The sequence below is a fragment of the Saccopteryx leptura genome, chromosome 6 (genome assembly GCF_036850995.1).
Source record: "Saccopteryx leptura isolate mSacLep1 chromosome 6, mSacLep1_pri_phased_curated, whole genome shotgun sequence".
Lineage (NCBI taxonomy): Eukaryota > Metazoa > Chordata > Mammalia > Chiroptera > Emballonuridae > Saccopteryx > Saccopteryx leptura.
Window position 1 is genome coordinate 151,222,866 of NC_089508.1, and position 17,786 is coordinate 151,240,651.

Genomic DNA, 17,786 nt, shown 5'->3' on the forward strand with positions numbered 1-17,786 from the left:
ATGATGCACAAGTACTCAGCCACATGAAAATAAGATTAGCTATGATCCAATATAGTTTTATTTCTGGACAAAGAAATTTCAATTTCATATAATTCTCATGTGTCCTGAAACATTATTTTTCTTTTGACTTTTCCCCAACCATTTAAAAAGTATAAAAACTATTCTTAGTTCATGGGATATATAAAAAAAGGCAGCAGGCTGGATTTGGTCGGCTGGCTGTAGTTAGGCCAGTTCTTGCATTAAATCACCAGAAGCCAAAAGTGAATGCTCAAGCATCACCTAGAGACAGTGAGTGATTCAGTGAGGAGCCCAGGAAGCTGTAAACTGTTGGCGGCTAGCACACAGTAGGCACTCAAAAAATGCTCACTGAATGAATGAATTAGTGTTCTAAAACAAGCACCTCAATGAGTCGGAAACAGGATGTAGACCACACTTTGAGAACTACCACTTCAGACTTAAAAATAGAGGGAAACTTAAGATTCTATTTTTAAAACCCTCACAAAAGTGTCTAAAGAACCTGGGAAAATTGCTTTTACCCATGCTCCCTATATGTATCTAATTTCACTCTGCTTTAAAAAGGCTGGTTCCTGACATGATTTTTCTTTCTTCAACAAACACACCAATAACTCTTCTACATGCCTTTCAAAAGCTTTGCCCTAAGCAAAGAGTAATACGGTACTTGGCTCATTGTGAGCACAGTGAAAAAATTTTATTAAAAAAAAAAAAAAGCCTGACCTGTGGTGGCGCAGTGGATAAAGCGTCGACCTGGAAATGCTGAGGTCGCCGGTTCGAAACCCTGGGCTTGCCTGGTCAAGGCACATATGGGAATTGATGCTTCCAGCTCCTCCCCCCTGTCTCTCTCTCTCTCCTCTCTCTCTCTCCCCCTCTCTCTCCTCTCTAAAATGAATAAATAAAATTTAAAAAATATTAAAAAAAAAAAGCTTTGCCCTACCAAATGCACTGCCTTACAGCTCACACTTCTGCCCCAAACCATGGGGACGCCCTAACACTACAAAGGCCCCTTCTTCTGGCCACTCTCCCAGAACACCAAAAGCACTACTGCGATGCAGACAGGGCACCCACAGCTGTTCTATTATATACAGTTCACCATTAGTCCCACTCCTAAGTTCCATTCCTCTGGCTCATGGCCGGAGAAGGACCTAAAGAGAGAAAAGGGAAGAATTCTGATGGATGAGCAGACTACTGCTTCCTTTTTCAAGTCACACTCCCTCCTCCAAACGCAGAGGGCCCCATATCCCCATCCCCGGGAACCCAACACTTAGGGTCATGGCCTCTCTCTAAAAAATTTCTGGTCATCTCCAAAACTCAGATCCCCTTTTTCACCGGATTCGTCAACTCTTCCATTTCCTGGGGCCCCGAGGGGCCTGGCTCTGTTTTCTGGCCTTCGGGGGGTGGAAGAAGGGTAGCCTAAGAGATAACGTCCCATCTCGCGTCTGTGTCCAAGGGCAGCTCGAAGACCCCGGCGGCCGGGAGTCCAGGCCTGGCTTCCTAGGAGCCTCCGTAGCCGGACCCAGGTGGGAAGGCCCGAGCCTGCGCCGCACCGGCACTCGGGCAAACGCCCCGCTGCCGGGACCCCGAGGCGGCGCCGCCACGCCAGAGGGGACGCTGCTCCGCGCCACTACCTGCGCTCTTCACGCTGGGCCAGGAGGGCCAGGTGCCTGCATGCAGGCCCGGAGGGGCCAAGCTGGCCGGGAGCGCCTCGAAAAACGGTGTCCAAAACCCACGCTCTACCTGCCCAGCCTCGAACGGCCCTCCGCTTCCCTCCTTTTGTCACCGTACCCAGGCGCGGAACGCCCGCCTCCCAGGCCGCACTACGGCAAGCGCCGAGGACCAACATAATCTCGCCGCCGCTCGCCCTTCGTCTGCCGCTGCTCTCCAGCCCGAGCAGGCAACTGCGGAGGTTGCAACTAAGGTTAGGACCGACGGGAGAATGGGAATTGGGGACGCACGTAGCCTCCCATCTGTCACTCCGCGGAGCCGCCACGCCAGACACCTCCCCCACGCCTGTACCGCTCCAGACCGGTCGTAGCCGCCGCACGCGCTTCCCGGAGCCGTTCCGCTCCTCTTCCACATTCACCCGGACTCCAGTCCCCGGCCTCCTGCAGCTCCGACCCGCGACCACCAACGACGCACAGACAGCCACGGAGCCGCAGTCCCACCCCCGCTTAAAGTGGCAACGGCTGCTGGGAGTAGAAATAGGACCGGCGCACGGCCCCCAAGTGGGTGGGGCCTGGATGAGCAGAGGGAGCGGGAGGGGCTGTGCGGCACGAGCAGAACCTTCCGGCCCTTTAATCCTCGCCTCCGTGGGCGGAGCCGCCGGCGGGGATCGAGGGGCAAGTAGTTCACGCGTTTGTGGCCTTGGGTTCCTGTCCTGTCTCTTCGCGGGAGTTAGGATTTGGGAGAGTGCGGGAGGGACACTCCACGGCTCCTACCGTGGGTGGGCACCCAATGGGTTTCCCTAGTTGGCGGCGGTCTGGTTTGGGAACAGGTCACCTCTGAACTGAATGTGACAGGCAAGGCAAGGTTTTTCTCTCCTACTGCTTTCCTTGGATCCTTCTTAGCCCGAGATGGGGAGTGGGTAAGGAAGCTCTTTGGAAAGTTCAAGGCTGGAGGTAGACGGATACCCTGTTAGCAAAGGAAAGTATTCTACCTGGAAGTGACCGACTCCGTCATTTGTTTTGCAGGCGAACCCTCCGAGGTCCTGCCCCCTCCGGTAGATGCCTCTGCCTAGGCCAGAGTAATGAGATGGGGGGAGTGGGCCAGAATGCCCTGATGCCCAGGTGTAATGGCGTGCGCGGAACCGGAAGGCCCAGGGCGAGTACTCTAGAACAACGGAAAGCTGTAATTACGGAAAAGAAACAACGCGAGACACGCAAAAGTCCAATATGTAATAATACAATTAGGTAAGCGGGTGCTACAGGAACTAAACTACAAAACACTGGTAGCTGGGGGAAAGGTATAGGGGAGGGCCTGTGACACCAGGCGGGACCGGAATAAGAACTGACCAGAGAAGTGGCGGAAGCGGGGACGGTGGAGGAGTGATGAACCTCTTTGGAGCAGAACTGGTCTCAGATGGGGCGAGCGTTGTTAACGCAGGAACCCTCCCTCGACCGACACCTCCCACCTAGGCCCCACCCTAGGTCGCCCCCTGCTGTTCTGAGATATTCACCCTGTTGAAGTAAGGCTCAAAGCTGGAAGGAACCTCTGATGTTCCTGCCCTTTGCAACTCTTCCTCGGGATGCCTAAGCATGGCGGCCGCCTATACCGACGGCCTCTACTGCTTCCACCGGGGTCAGGCGAGCGCACCCAGATCGCCGCCCAGGGCTTCACGGTGGCAGCCGTCTTCCTGGGTTTGGCTACGTCAGCTCGGAAGTCTGGACGCTGAGCCCGCGGCCTGGCCTTGGAGACTCCGCGAAGATCATTCCCAGATCCAGGAGCAATCACTGGTCCTGCTACCGGACTCACGGACTCACTCCCTCATCACCTCTGATAAGCCTATGTGTCATTGAGGAAGGAAGTGGCCAATTGAGTAACAGATTTTTTTTTCCTGTAACCTCTGGTTCGGTTCCCTTTGGATATTGCATACTTCTATTTCTGGTGCACTTTCTGTACACCCTACTTAATCAACTCTGATCCACTTGTACTTTGAATTCATTCTGTCTTACCACCGTTTTTGGTTTTAGGGGTAAACAGACTAAAGACTGCAGTGCAGGGGCTCATAGAAATCATATGACCTAATGATTCCCAAACTTTTCGTTGCTGGAAAGTAGAGCTTCCCTAAAGGGATAATATTTGCAAGGGAGGGGCAGGGAGAAGGATCTTTCCAACAATTTAACAATTTCCAAACTTTCAGGAGAAAACCTGCCTTTGGATGAGGCCACCCCTGCCCCAGCCTAGGCACTGTGGTCATTACCTCTCCATCAAGAGTTCCCCCACATGGGGCTCCTGGCACCTAATGGCCCATAAAGGAACTAACATGGCACCTCACCATTTTCAGTGTTTCCAAAAACTTGGCAGAGACTGGACATTAACTAACCACATAACTGACTGAACTACCGGGTTCATCATTGCCTGTGTGCTGTGGACCCTGTGTTTCCCAGAAAAGGGCTGTGGTCAAACAGTCCTAGAGAACTCAAAGAGGATCTTCAAATACAGACTTTCAAAGCTCCTCATGTGCTCATGTGAGTCGGTGGAGCAGTGATGGAGCTAGACTCCAGCACATCCCCAGCATGTTTGAGGGCACAGCTCTTTTTAGTTCAGAATGGCTTATCTATGGAGCCACAGTGTGGGGACTGCTCCATTCAATTCAGTCTTTGCTTTTGGTTGGACTTAAAACAACCAAACCAACTTGAACTGATGCAGTGGAACCAAATATAACAACCGAGGAGGGAATGAAGCCTGTCAATCAAGGCCTCCACATGCAGATAAAAATCTCACAACTCTGGCCATGCTGTCAGTCATTCCACAAGCATTCCCCAGCACCTGCCTTGGGTCAGGCTCAGGATTTCTAGGCAAGGTCCTTGCACTCACCCAATCTGGTAGAGCAGGTGTCCCCAAACTAAGGCCCACGGCATGCGGCCCCCTGAGGCCATTTATCCGGCCACCCACCGCAGTTCCGAAAGGGGCACCTCTTTTATTGGTGGTCAGTGAGAGGAGCACTGTATGTGGTGGCCCTCCAATGGTCTGAGGGACAGTGAACTGGCCCCCTGTGTAAAAAGTTTGGGGACCCCTGTTAGAGGATGTCAAGCGGATTAAAAGGCAGGTATGACTGATTAGTATTGTTAACAGAAGTCTGGGGCTTTGGGACTACAAGACACTTACACAGCATGGGGTTCAGGGATAGTTGTAAGGAAAGCTTCCTAAAATTGGCACCTGAGCCAAGTAAAGAAACAAGGTAAAGGCCTAGTCAAAGGCCTGAATGTGGGATGCTTTGAAGGATAACATTTGCAAGACCAAATAACAAAGGCCCTCAGGAGCTCTGCTGCCAACTACACACTAAAAGCAGTGCTGGCTGCGCTTAGTGGCCAGAGTGAAGTTTAAGTAGGCTGGGTCCAATAGGGAAGGGCTTTCTGAGACCAACTCCCGCCTATTGTTTCCAGCCTGCTCTGATAGGGTAGGATGGATGGGCTGCCTTCCTCCAGAAGCCAAAGGGAAGGACATCAAGTGAATACTTAGGTTTAGTTGTTGGAATTCTTGACTTCAAGCCCCATGTTAATACCTCCCAAACTTCAGTTTCCTTACCTGTAAGATGAAGATAAAATCACATATCTCATGTGAAATGACCTATATAAAAACACTAACCCCCCTTTTTCAAAAGTAGTAAGAGGAGACATTTTAGGTATTTCAAGAAGAAACCTTAGGGATAAGGATTTTTGTATTGTTAGTAGCTAACGACAAACTATCAAGACTAAGAAAATGCCCATCCCACACCCTGCCTGTGATCCTGCTACATAAGTCATCAGGTCCTCACTTGTCACCCCAATTCAGGCAGGACCACCCCCAGAGAAAGGCCGTCCAAGGATTGACAAACAGTAGGGTGGAATTCGGCAGTCTACCAGCCTCAAAAAGCAGGTTTAGTTTGACGTGGTGGCGCAGTGGATAAAGCATTGACCTGGAATGCTGAGGTCGTTGGTTCAAAACCCCAGGCTTGCCTGGTCAACTACTACAAGTTGATGCTTCCCACTTCTCCCCAGCTCCTTCTCTTTCTCAACAACTATAAGTAGATGCTTCCCACTTCTCCCCCCAACCCCTCAACTACTACGAGTAGATGTTTCCCCACTCTCTCTCTCTCCTCTAAAATCAATAAAATCTTTTTTGAAAATTTTAAAAAGGTTTAGGGGCCTCAGGTTCCCTAAGGCCACGCCCAACATAGCAACCTGAAGATGGATACCAAAGGCAGGCAGAAAGTAGACCAGGAGGCAGCCACCACAGCTCCTTACCCTCTGGAGTTGAGCCACAGCTGGCCTCAGGCTAGGGCCATGGAGAAGTAATCCAGCAACCCCCAGCCTAGCCCAGGATTCCTGGCAGGTTTCTGTAGTAAGGTCAATGAAACTGACATGCAGGAAACAAAGACAGCAATGGAACCAGGCCAGACAAGGTTCCGGAAGTTGCACCTAGGAGGGCGTAGGAATGTTGCACACGAAAGTCTGGATGGCTTCCCTGCCCCTGCTGAGTTGGTTCTTACAGGGGTGACCCCAGCACTTAGCTGGGAGGAACAAATACAAAAATCCATCAGAGAAGTAAAATGGCTTTGTTTTATTATATATACAATATGTTCAAATAAACCATTCACACTGAAACCAGCAGGTTCTGGTTTTCCTGGAGCCCCTATAAGAATATAAATTGAGCCTGACCAGGCGGTGGCACAGTGGATAGTGTCAGACTGGGATGCGGAGGACCCAGGTTCGAAATCCCGAGGTCGCCAACTTGAGCGCAGGCTCATCTGGTTTGACCAAGGCTCACCAGCTTGGACCCAAGGACGCTGGCTCCAGCAGAGGATCACTCAGTCTGCTGTAGCCCCCGGTCAAGGCATATATGAGAAAGCAATCAATGAGAAACTAAGGTGCCACAATGAAGAATTGATGCTTCTCATCTCTCTCCCTTTTGGTCTGTCTGTCCCTATCTGTCCCTCTCTCTGTCTCTGTAACAAAAAAAACAAACAAAATAAAGAATATAAATTGAAGCCTCTAGGAAATTTGTTCTCCAGAAAGAGGAGTGAGAAAGAAAAACCTTTTGACTCCATGGTGTTGGGCCAGCTTCATCTGTAGCAATACACCCCTCCTTGCCCTAACCCCTGGCTCCAGCTTCTCCAGTCCAGGAAAAACACTCAGCCTGGGGCCACTGTAAACCAGAAGTCACTCAACTTCCATCTTATTCTTCTGCAAAGAATCAGTGAAGGCTTGCCACTCCGCTGGGTAAAAGCGCTTATAGACATTGATCTTATTCCGAATCTGTTTTGGGGTATCTTGATAGTAATTCTTCTCATCCCGGGCCATAGCCTAAGAAGGGAGAAAGGCCACTTGAGGGCTAGACAGGCATAGGTTCAAATCCCATTTCTGCCAGAAGTGGGCAAGCCACTTTCTTTCCCAGAGGTTCAGATTCCTCACTTCAAAAGCCATGGTGTATGTGGGGAAATGGTGCAGATGTCCACAGGGGCGAACGAGCAGCTCATGCTCCATCCAAAGCCAACCAATCCCATCTACATATGGGGTCCAGTGTAGCCAGATCTTTCAATTTTTAACAGAAGCCAAAAATATGCACTTTTATTCCAGCCCCCTCCTTTCTTCTCTCTCTCTCTCCCCCTCCCAAATCAATGGGGGAAAAAAATACCATGCAAGCAAAAATACAACATATCTGGGGAATTAAGTCCCTCAGTCTATCCCAGCTATAAGCATTATCAGTGGGATCCACTTCCTAAAGTCTGTCTTCCCTTTGTTTCCTCTCAGTTTCGGGAAATAGTCACTAGACAAACAAATCAAATCATGAATGGTCCTAGGTGCCTTCCCAACAGGCCACAGTGGTTCTTCCTGCCAGCCTGGGCCACTCACCTTATAGTCCTCCCCGTGGTTCTCCACCATGTAGCAAACATAGTCTATGAGGTCCCGAGACAGAGTATTTCCTTTCTTTTCTGGGAGGCTGGCCTCTGCCTCCAGGTCTGGGGTGAGAGAAACCAGGAGACAGGGAATGAGGTGTTGCTTCCTGTACTATCTGAGCTGCCTAGTCACTCCTTCGCCCAATCCCAAACCACAAGAGTTGCTACACCAGCCATCTGATAGGTTTTGCCTCTCTATCCCCATATTCAATACTAGAACCTTCTTCTTCAGCACTCAAATCCCAGGATCTGCTTATAACACAATCATCTATCAGTGTGACAAACTATCTGAAAGGCAAGTCATCTCTTTGGGGTAAAGAAGGACACCAAACTAATATTTTTACTTAGTGCCAGGCCCTGGGGACAGAGATGAAGATACATTGCCTGTCTACAGGACAGGGTTCCCTTCCAGCTCTAAAACTCTCTAAGAACTTTTCTTGCAGTGTTACAATACATGAAATAGAAAGGTCTATGCCTGACCTGTGGTGGCGCAGAGGATAAAGTGTCAACCTGGAAATACTGAGGTCGCCGGTTCAAAACCCTGGGCTTGCCTGGTCAAGGCACATATGGGAGTTGATGCTTCCTGCTCCTCCCCCTTCTCTCTCTCTCTCCTCTCCATCATGAATAAATAAAATCTTAAAAAAGAAAAAAAAAAAAAAAAAAAAAAAGAAATAGAAAGGTCTGAACAAATGAGAACTAGAGCTGTAGCAACTAAGGCTCAGGGCGGGGCCCAGGTACCTCTCTGTTCCTTATGAGGGAAAAAGCAAAGCTATGCAGCCAAAAATAGGTTCCTTTTTAAAATAGCTAGGCAAAAACTGCCTAGTTCTCATCTACAAAGGAAGAAAAATAGTTCATGGAAACAAGGTGGTCAAATCTTCTCCAAGGGTTAATTGCTAAAACTGCTATAGTTAAAATTATCTTGGCCCTGGCCAGTTGGCTCAGTGGTAGAGTGTCGGCCTGGCATGCAGAAGTCCCGGGTTCGATTCCCGGCCAGGGCACACAGAAGCGCCCATCTGCTTCTCCACCCCTCCCCCTCTCCTTCCTCTCTGTCTCTCTCTTCCCCTCCCGCAGCCGAGGCTCCATTGGAGCAAAGATGGCCCGGGCACTGGGGATGGCTCCTTGGCCTCTGCCCCAGGTGCTAGGGTGGCTCTGGTTGCAACAGAGCAACGCCCCCTGGTGGGCAGAGCGTCGCCCCCTGGTGGGCGTGCCGGGTGGATCCCGGTCAGGCGCATGCGGGAGTCTGTCTGACTGTCTCTCCCCGTTTCCAGCTTCAGAAAAATACAAAAAAAAAAAAAAAAAAAAGTATCTTTGCCTGACCAGGCAGTAGCGCAGTGGATAGAGCATGGGCCTGGGACACTGAAGACCCAGGTTTGAACCTCAAGGTCACTGGCTTGGACACAGGTTCATCCAGCTTGAGCATGGGGTCACCGGCTTGAGCGTGGGATCACAGACATGACCCCATGGTCACTGGCTTGAGCCAAAGGGTGCTGGATTGAACAAGGGGTCACTAGCTCATCTGGAGCCCCCCTGGTCAAGGCACATATGAGAAATCAATCCATAACTAAGGTGCCGCAACTATGAGTTGGTGCTTCTCATCTCTCTCTCCCTTCCTGTCTCTCTCGCACGCATGCAACAAAAAAAAAAGAAAGAAAAATGATCTTTGATTTGGTGGCCAGGGGTCAGGGTTGAAGGAGGAAATGGGAAGCTGCTGTTTAATGGGATCATTTCAGTTGTGAGAATGAAAAGTTTCTGGAGATCTGCATTACAGTGTGAATATACTTAACACTACTGAGGTATAGATTTTAAAATGATTATTAAAACAGTAAATTTTAGCCTGACCAGGCGGTGGTGCAGTGGATAGAGCCTCGAACTGGGATGCGGAGGACCCAGGTTCGAGACCCCGAGGTTGCCAGCTTGATCTGGTTTGAGCAAAGCTCACCAGCTTGGACCCAAGATTGCTGGCTCGAGCAAGAGGTTACTCGGTCTGCTGAAGGCCTGTGGTCAAGGCACATATGAGAAAGCAATCAGTGAACAACTAAGGTGTTGCAATGTGCAATGAAAAACTAATGATTGATGCTTCTCATCTCTCCATTCCTGTCTCTCTGTCCCTGTCTATCCCTCTCTCTGACTCTCTGTCTCTGTAAAAAAAAAAAAAAAAGTAAATTTTAGGCCCTGGCCTCAAATTTGGTTAGAGCATTGTCCCAACATTCCATGGTTGCACGTTTGATTCCTGGTCAAAGCACACACAAGAATCAACCAATAGCCCTGGCTGGTTGGCTCAGTGGCAGAGCGTCGGCCAGGCGTGCAGGAGTCCCAGGTTCGATTCCCGGCCAGGGCACACAGGAGAAGCACCCATCTGCTTCTACACCCCTCCCCCTCTCCTTCCTCTCTCTCTCTCTCTCTCTCTTCCCCTCCCGCAGCCGAGGCTCCATTGGAGCAAAGATGGCCCAGGCGCTGAGGATGGCTCTGTGGCCTCTGCCTCAGGCGCTAGAATGGCTCTGGATACAACAGAGCGACGCCCCAGATGGGCAGAGCATCGCCCCCTGGTGGGCATGCCAGGTGGATCCCGGTCGGATGCATGCGGGTCTGTCTGACTGCCTCCCCGTTTCCAGCTTTGAAAAAATGCAAAAAAAAAAAAAAAAGAATCAACCAATAATGTCATGAATGGCTAGAAAAACAAATGTTTCTTTTTTTTTCTCTCTCTCTTTAAAAGTCAATAAATTTTTTTTAAAGATGGCAAATTTTATATAATGTTTTTACCACAATTTAAAAAAAATTTTTTAAAGATTTTATTGCCCTGGCCAGTTGGCTCAGTGGTAGAGCATTGGCCTGGCGTGCAGAAGTCCCAGGTTCAATTCCCAGCCAGGGCACACAGAAGCAGCGCCCATCTGCTTCTCCACCCTTCCCCCTCTCCTTCCTCTCTCTCTCTCTCTTTCCCTCCTGCAGCCAAGGCTCCATTGGAGCAAGGATGGCCTCTACCTCAGGCACTAGAGTGGCTCTGGTGGCAACAGAAGCGATGCCCAGGATGGGCAGAGCATCGCCCCCCGGTGGGCATGCTGGGTGGATCCCAGTCGGGCGCATGCGGGAGTCTGTCTGACTACCTCCCTGTTTCCAGCTTCAGAAAACTACAAAAAAAAAAAAAGATTTTATTTATTCATTTTAGTGAGGAAGAGAGAGAGAGAGAGAAGGGGGAGGAACAGGAAGCATCAACTCCCACATGTGCCTTGACAGGGCAAGCCCAGGGTTTCGAACAGGCAACCTCATCATTCCACGTAGACTCTTTATCCACTGCGCCACCACAGGTCAGGCTAAAATTTTTTATTTAAAGAATTAAAACCTTTCAAAATTAGCTTTAACTACAATAAGTACTTGGTTTTGTATATGCAATCCAGTGTAGTAATTCTTTTGAGAATCACTAAGATACACTAAAGACAGAAACTCAAAGAATTCCCTATCAAATGTGTGGCTATTCAAATCTTTTTATGTTCAGGAGAACTGTTAAAAATCTCAGATAAGGCCCTGGCCGGTTGGCTCAGTGGTAGAGCGTCGGCCTGGCATGCAGAAGTCCCGGGTTCGATTCCCGGCCAGGGCACACAGGAGAAGCGCCCATCTGCTTCTCCACCCCTCCCCCTCTTCTTCCTCTCTGTCTCTCTCTTCCCCTCCCGCAGCCGAGGTTCCATTGGAGCAAAGATGGCCCGGGCGCTGGGGATGGCTCCTTGGCCTCTGCCCCAGGGCTAGAGTGGCTCTGGTCGCGACAGAGCGACGCCCCGGATGGGCAGAGCGTCGCCCCCTGGTGGGCGTGCCGGGTGGATCCCGGTCGGGCGCATGCGAGAGTCTGTCTGACTGTCTCTCCCCGTTTCCAGCTTCAGAAAAATACAAAAAAAAAAAAAAAAAAAATCTCAAATAAGAGGAAGGATGCACAGAGAATTCTGCATTATTTCTGTTTTCCTTCAGAATTTACTATTTTGTTTTTTTGTTTTGTTTTTTGGGGGGTTTTTTGTTTTTTTTTTTTTTTTTTTTTTTTGTATTTTTCTGAAGCTGGAAACGGAGACAGTCAGACAGACTCCCGCATGCGCCCGACCAGGATCCACCCAGCACGCCCACCAGGGGCAACGCTCTGCCGCAACCAGAGCCACTCTAGCGCCCGGGCCATCTTTGCTCCAATGGAGCCTTGGCTGCGGGAGGGGAAGAGAGAGACAGAGAGGAAGGAGGGGGGGGGGGGGGTGGAGAAGCAGATGGGCGCTTCTCCTATGTGCCCTGGCCGGGAATCGAACCCGGGTCCCCCGCACGCCAGGCCGACGCTCTACCGCTGAGCCAACCGGCCAGGGCCTTTACTCTTTTGTTTTAATATTCAATCTGTACAGCCTTAATATACATGAAATTTATTTGTCATTAGAAAGATTAAATGAGTTGGCAGTATCTCTAAAACTCTGTGCATACTTAAATTCATGAAATGTTGAAGCGCATGCCTAAGACTTAATGGTTTCTTTTTCATCCTCTTATGCACCTGAATATATGACCTCACTTTACACCTTGAGTTTTAGTCAGTAGACTGAAAATGTCCCAGCCAGAGACACAGTCCCCAGACTGTGAGCCCTCGACCAACTCACTTCTTCCCTTGAACTTCAGTTTTGTTGTTTTTTGTTTTGTTTTCAGTGAGGGGAGGGGAGGCAGAGAGACAGGCTCCTACATGCCCCCTAGGGGATGCACTCCTGCAAGCCCGCCAGGAGGTAATGGTCTGCCCATCTGGGGCCATTACTCTATTGCTCGGCAACCAAGCCATATTTTTTTTTTTTTTTTTTTTTTTCCTGAAGCTGGAAACAGGGAGAGACAGTCAGACAGACTCCCGCATGCGCCCAACCGGGATCCACCCGGCACGCCCACCAGGGGCGATGCTCTGCCCACCAGGGGGCGATGCTCTGCCCATCCTGGGCGTCGCCATGTTGCGACCAGAGCCACTCTGGCGCCTGGGGCAGAGGCCACAGAGCCATCCCCAGCGCCCGGGCCATCTTTGCTCCAATGGAGCCTTGGTTGCGGGAGGGGAAGAGAGAGACAGAGAGGAAAGTGCGGCGGAGGGGTGGAGAAGCAAATGGGCGCTTCTCCTGTGTGCCCTGGCCAGGAATCGAACCCGGGTCCTCCGCACGCTAGGCCAATGCTCTACCACTGAGCCAACCGGCCAGGGCCGTCCATTTTTTTTTTTTTTAGCACCTGAGGCAGAGGCCCCAGAGCCATCCTCAGTGCTGAAGCCAACTTGCTCCAATTGAGCCTTGGCTGTGGGAGGGGGAGAGAGAGAAAGAGAAGGAGGAGCGGTAGAGAAGCAAATGGTCGCTTCTCCTGTGTCCCGACCTGTAATCAAACCCAGGACATCCAACACCGGGTGGATGCTCTACCACTGAGCCAACCAGCCAGGGCCAAACTTCAGTTTTTCCACCTGTAATATGAAAACACCTGAGGACACTTTCCAGCCCTAACTGTACAGGATGGCGACCTAGAGGAATGTGTCCAGCACCCACCATTTAACACATAGGGTTTCCGCACGAGTTCCTCAGGCCTCTCTTCTACATCCACCTCCATGGCCTTCACCTACAGAGAACAGAGCCAGTGAGACCCATTGACAAAGGAAAAATGCTGGATGCAGAAAAATTCTAGAGGCTCCTGACTTTCTCTACACAACTGGATGACCCATAGAATCCATGTACAAGGTCAGGCAGAAATAGACGACAAGGAGAACCAATGCTAATGGAGGCTTCCTGGTTCCCAAAAGATTCAAGCAAACAATTACTCTTTCTGTGCTGGTTTATGAAATAGGCACAATACCCCTTGCCTAACTCACTTCAAATGAAACAATGGATACAGAAGCACTTTATAATTTACAATGAGGGAGAGAAGTCAGATACCTTCTGTGAAGAGGAGCAACCTGACAGTATTTCACAGGCTACAGCCTCATATTTGTTCCAGAAACAGTATTGACATTTCCCTCTGGCATGAAGGGATAAAAGAAACTTGCCTAAAGGCAATGGGACCAGTTCAATCAGCAAGCCCACTCAAGTGTTAGCTATGTATTGAGCACTAGTCACATCCTAAGCACCACTGGGGATTCAGTATAGAACAAAACACAAAGTCCTTATCCCCAAAGAGATTCTGTTGGGGAAAAGAGGCACAGTCAATAAACAGATAAGTAAAAACATAATATACCATCAGTTACTTACAAGAGCTATGAATGCAAATACAACCGGTTAGAATTAACTGGGTGAAAAGGGTGCTATTTTTCAAAGAGTCGTCCAGAAAAAGACTTATTCGGGAATCACTATCCTCAGGAAAAGTTCAGACCAAGGATGATTAGATGACTGGGGAGAAGTGTGAAAAAGATTAAGCCAATATCCCAAACTCTGGGGAGTCTATTAGGAAAGATAAGAGCAGAAAAAGATAAATCTTGAGAACTATCATTAAGATGACAACAGACCCAAACAGATTAATTGGGGGGGGGGGGGATGAAGGAAAGGAGAACCCAACCAAAGTTCAATTTGTGCTGAGGAGGAAATATGAGGAAGGTCTAAAAGGGGCTCTCAACCACAGTCAGTGCAGGCTGGCCGAGTTGGCTGTGGTAGGTCGCAAACCCAGGAAGGGTGTGAGAAAAATAATAAGCAAGATCAAGTCCTGAAACCCAACTAATTACGGCGGGGAGTGCAGGGGAAAGGGCTGGGATCCCGCCACGTCAGTACCTTTCTCTTACGGAAAGGCAATGCCTTGTTGGGGTCCATAGCCAACCCCATCTCGGCCAGGTTCTGCCGCACGGACTTGGCGTGGTCCCAGGCATGTCGGATGTGAGAGCTACCGGGAAAGAAAAGGAGATCGCGGAACCGTCAGCTCACCGGCCGTCCCGGCCAGGTCCCCTGCCTCCTGAACCCCGGCTGCCTTACCACTCGATCCGCGGGGCTGCCTTGCGTCGAGCATTATGGTTAAGACGCTTCCGGTTAACATCGTAACCAAACTTCTGCCTCCGGGTCTTACCCTTGGCCTTGGGCATCACGCTGACCACCACACCAGCAACCCAGACAACGCACCTCTCACTCCCAGCACCTCTTGTGGAAAACTTCTTCCGGCGTGCACGTGCAGCGCTTGGCAGGCCTTTCGGGAAATGTAGTCTTCCTGGATACAATGCTGATTAATACGACTCCCAGAATGCAATGAGGGATTGCGCTTGCGTACACTAGAGAAATTCCTTTTCTGCGCCCCTTTTCATGACCTCATCAGGAGGCGGAGTGTAGCGTCCCTATTTTCCGCCGCTGTTGTTACACCAGGAATGGCTACTTCTGACCCTATGGCTCCGAAGGCAAGCTTTGAACCGTCGCAGCCCCCAGTCATTGAGGGCTTTAGCCCCAGTGTTTACGGCAACCAGGAAAGCTTCAAGGAAAAGTTCCTTCGTAAGACTTACGAGAACCCAATGGTACCCATAGGTAAGCGGGTACTGAAGGAACTGTCGATGCGGAGGATTGTGCTTTAGCGGGAGATGAAATAGGGACGGGCCGGGGACGACGAGGGGACCGGATTGAGACTGGACCAGAGATGTGGCGAAGGGGCCGGGCTGTGAGGGGTGAACCTGATTGGAGCAGGAGCGGGCGGCATTCGGGGGCTGGGATGGGGCGGACTCTTAACTCCGAACCCTGCCGGGACCACCCATCCCCACCTCTTCTACCCCCTCACGTCCCACCGGCTCGCGTTCTGAGATCTCGAGCTTTGAGGAAGAAGGCTTCAAGTGGGGAGGGGCCTCTAAGGCCGGACCTGCCACTCCCCACCTGCTTTGTCCCCTCCTCAGGCTGCCTGGGCACGGCGGCCGCCCTTACCTACGGCCTCTACTGCTTCCACCGGGGTCAGAGCCAGCGCTCCCAGCTCATGATGCGCACGCGAATCGCCGCCCAGGGCTTCACGGTGGCAGCCATCTTACTGGGTCTGGCTGCATCCGCTCTCAAGTCCGGACGCTGAGCCCGCGGCCTGGCTTTTGAAGCTCGGCAGAGATCATTCCCAGCCCCAGGAGCAATCACCGGTCCTGCCACCGGACCTATATTCCCTCATCTCCCCTGACAAGTGCCCGTGTCAGTGAGGAAGAAAGTGGCCAATTGAGTAACTAACAGACTTTTTTTTTCTGAAATCTCTGGTTCAGCTCCGTTTGGGTGTTGCATAATTCTATTTCTGCCGCACTTTCTCCACACCCTACTTAATAAACTAATGCATTTGTAGTTTCATGAATTCATTTTCAATCGGTTTTTGGTCTTTGGATTTAGGAGAAACAAACTAAAGAATGCAGAGGCCCTTAGAAATCATATGACCTAATTATTCCCAAACTTCCCTGTAGTGGGCGCACTTATTAAAAGTAGGGATTTTGATACTATTTGTGGGGAGGGAGGGTCGGGGTCTTTCCAACAATTTCCAAACTTTCAGTAGGAAAACCTTCCTTCAGATGAGTCCCACCACGGTCCTGTCAGAGACGGATTCAGTCCTCCACTGTATTTATGCTCCTCACCCCACTCCCATCTCCTGAGAGCACCTAAGACCCCTGATGTAGACCTTCCGGTGTGGTTCTTACAGAAGAGGAGACAGGCTCAGAGAAGCACCTGATGTAGTGGAAAGATAGCAGCCCCAAAGCCTGTCATAATTGCTCTGGCCTAGCCTGAGGGTGTACCTAGTGTCTAAGGATTGAGGAAGGAAAGAACCTGCGGACCTGAGCAAACTCTAGGAGAGAGGCAACCCGTGACTTTTGCATTCATGTGAACTCTCAAACAGGTGTTCCTGGTCGGTGGTCAGCTCTAAAGCGTTGATTCAGACCCAAGCTCCTTCTACATGTGACTCCACCAGTTTCGACACCAGTTGCAAGCCGCCAGAAGGGAAAAGGGGGAGTGAAAAACACACAGACTTCTTGAGCATGCTGACACAGTCTAGTTTTCTAAATGGAGGAGTGGACGACCAGAGCCAGCTGAGTTGCTTGCCCCCACTGTGGTCTCTCAGCATAAGGCAAAGATTATGAGTGCAGAGCAAGTACATTGTGGTGACCTTGCCTCTGCATTCAAGGAACAGATATGGACTGGTGAGGACTATGGCACTTCTAAAAGGGATGGGCACTTTTTTTCTTAACTGTTGGCATTATTGTATCCCTCCAAAAAAAAAAAACATTGAAGTCCTAAACAAAGAACCTCCAATGTGACCTTATTTGGAAATAGGGGCTTTACCGAGGTGTTCAAGTTAAAATGAGATTAAGGTGGGCCCCAGCCAGTATGACTGGTGTCCTTATAAAAAGGGAAAACTTGGACAAAAACACACAAACAGTATACAGGCCATGTGAAGATGAACCCAAGATTGTACTGATGTAGCTACAAGCCAAGGAACCACCAAGGCAGTCAGAAGCTGGAAGAGAATCTGAAACACACTGGCCAAATACCTCAGTTGGTTTGAGTATTGTCCCAAAGCTCAGAGGTTGCTGGTTCAATCCCTGGTTAGGGCACATACAGGAACAGATTGATGTTTCTCTCTTGCTCTCTCCCTCTCTCTTTCTCAGTAAAATCAATAAATTAAAATTTAAATTAAAAAAATAAAATCTGAGGCCCTGGTCGGTTAGCTCAGCAGTAGAGTGTCGGCCCAGCGTGTGGATGTCCTGGTTTTGATTCCTGGTCGGGGCACACAGGAGAAGTGCCCATCTGCTTCTCCACCCTCCTCACTCTCCTCTCTCTCTCTCTTCCCTTCCTGCAGCCAAGGCTCCATTGGAGCAAAGTTGGCCCTGGCACTGAGGATGGCTCCATGGCCTCTGCCTTGGGCACTAGAATGGCTCCAGTTGCAATGGAGCAATTCCCCAGATGGGCAGAGCACCGGCCCCTGATGGGCATGTCGGGTGGATCCTAGTCAGACACATGCAGGAGTCTGTCTCTCTGCTTCCAGGCTTCTTACTTCAGAAAAAATAAATATCTGAAACACATCCTTCCCCAATGTCTTCAGAGGGACCAAGGCACTGCTGCCAACTTGATTCAGACTTCTGAGCTCCAGAAGAGTGAGCCAAGTCTGTTTTTCTAAGCCAGATATTAGTACTGTTATATGGCCGGCATCTACATCCTTTTAAATGCTGTCCAGGTTACAATATTTTGCATACAACCTGTTTGCAACCTCTGCTAAAGGGGAAGAAAGTGTG

General features: G+C 50.1%; 4 protein-coding genes across 17 annotated transcripts in view; 2 read left to right on the plus strand and 2 right to left on the minus strand.

Annotated features, from left to right (window-relative positions):
- Window positions 1–2,808, minus strand: part of TRRAP (transformation/transcription domain associated protein) — a 134,829-nt gene extending 132,021 nt beyond the window's left edge. For 6 of the 14 annotated variants that reach the window (XM_066343913.1, XM_066343912.1, XM_066343910.1 and 3 more), the window contains exon 1: window positions 1,801–1,908. The gene's annotated coding sequence lies outside the window, so the exon portion shown is untranslated. The other 8 variants (XM_066343904.1, XM_066343905.1, XM_066343901.1 and 5 more) reach the window with 8 other exon arrangements.
- Window positions 1–3,675, plus strand: LOC136377194 (uncharacterized). Its single transcript, XM_066343686.1, has 3 exons — window positions 1–11; window positions 1,466–2,354; window positions 2,706–3,675. Exons 1-3 carry the CDS (start codon window positions 1–3, stop codon window positions 2,736–2,738), a joined length of 933 nt encoding a protein of 310 aa, XP_066199783.1. The 3' UTR covers window positions 2,739–3,675.
- A 3,049-nt stretch (window positions 3,676–6,724) lies between these two features.
- On the minus strand, window positions 6,725–14,778 carry NOP16 (NOP16 nucleolar protein). Its single transcript, XM_066343923.1, has 5 exons — window positions 14,533–14,778; window positions 14,335–14,443; window positions 13,126–13,195; window positions 7,569–7,675; window positions 6,725–7,019 (listed from the first exon to the last, which is right to left on the minus strand). The coding sequence occupies exons 1-5, from the start codon at window positions 14,637–14,639 to the stop codon at window positions 6,876–6,878; spliced, it is 537 nt and encodes a 178-aa protein (XP_066200020.1). The 5' UTR covers window positions 14,640–14,778; the 3' UTR covers window positions 6,725–6,875.
- A 31-nt stretch (window positions 14,779–14,809) lies between these two features.
- Window positions 14,810–15,859, plus strand: HIGD2A (HIG1 hypoxia inducible domain family member 2A). Its single transcript, XM_066343925.1, has 2 exons — window positions 14,810–15,069; window positions 15,429–15,859. Exons 1-2 carry the CDS (start codon window positions 14,916–14,918, stop codon window positions 15,593–15,595), a joined length of 321 nt encoding a protein of 106 aa, XP_066200022.1. The 5' UTR covers window positions 14,810–14,915; the 3' UTR covers window positions 15,596–15,859.
- Window positions 15,860–17,786: the final 1,927 nt, after the last annotated feature.

Bases quoted from the DNA above. Each gene is read 5' to 3' on its own strand.
- LOC136377194 (XM_066343686.1), top strand. The intron at 2,355-2,705 runs GCAAGTAGTTCA...TTTGTTTTGCAG, and splicing joins CCGCCGGCGGGGATCGAGGG to GCGAACCCTCCGAGGTCCTG.
- NOP16 (XM_066343923.1), bottom strand. From the start codon at position 14,639: ATGCCCAAGGCCAAGGGTAAGACCCGGAGGCAGAAGTTTGGTTACGAT. The intron at 14,444-14,532 runs GTAAGGCAGCCG...CTTTCCCGGTAG, and splicing joins GCAGCCCCGCGGATCGAGTG to CTCTCACATCCGACATGCCT. The intron at 7,020-7,568 runs GTGAGTGGCCCA...CTCCCTTCTTAG, and splicing joins ACCACGGGGAGGACTATAAG to GCTATGGCCCGGGATGAGAA.
- HIGD2A (XM_066343925.1), top strand. From the start codon at position 14,916: ATGGCTACTTCTGACCCTATGGCTCCGAAGGCAAGCTTTGAACCGTCG. The intron at 15,070-15,428 runs GTAAGCGGGTAC...TCCCCTCCTCAG, and splicing joins GAACCCAATGGTACCCATAG to GCTGCCTGGGCACGGCGGCC.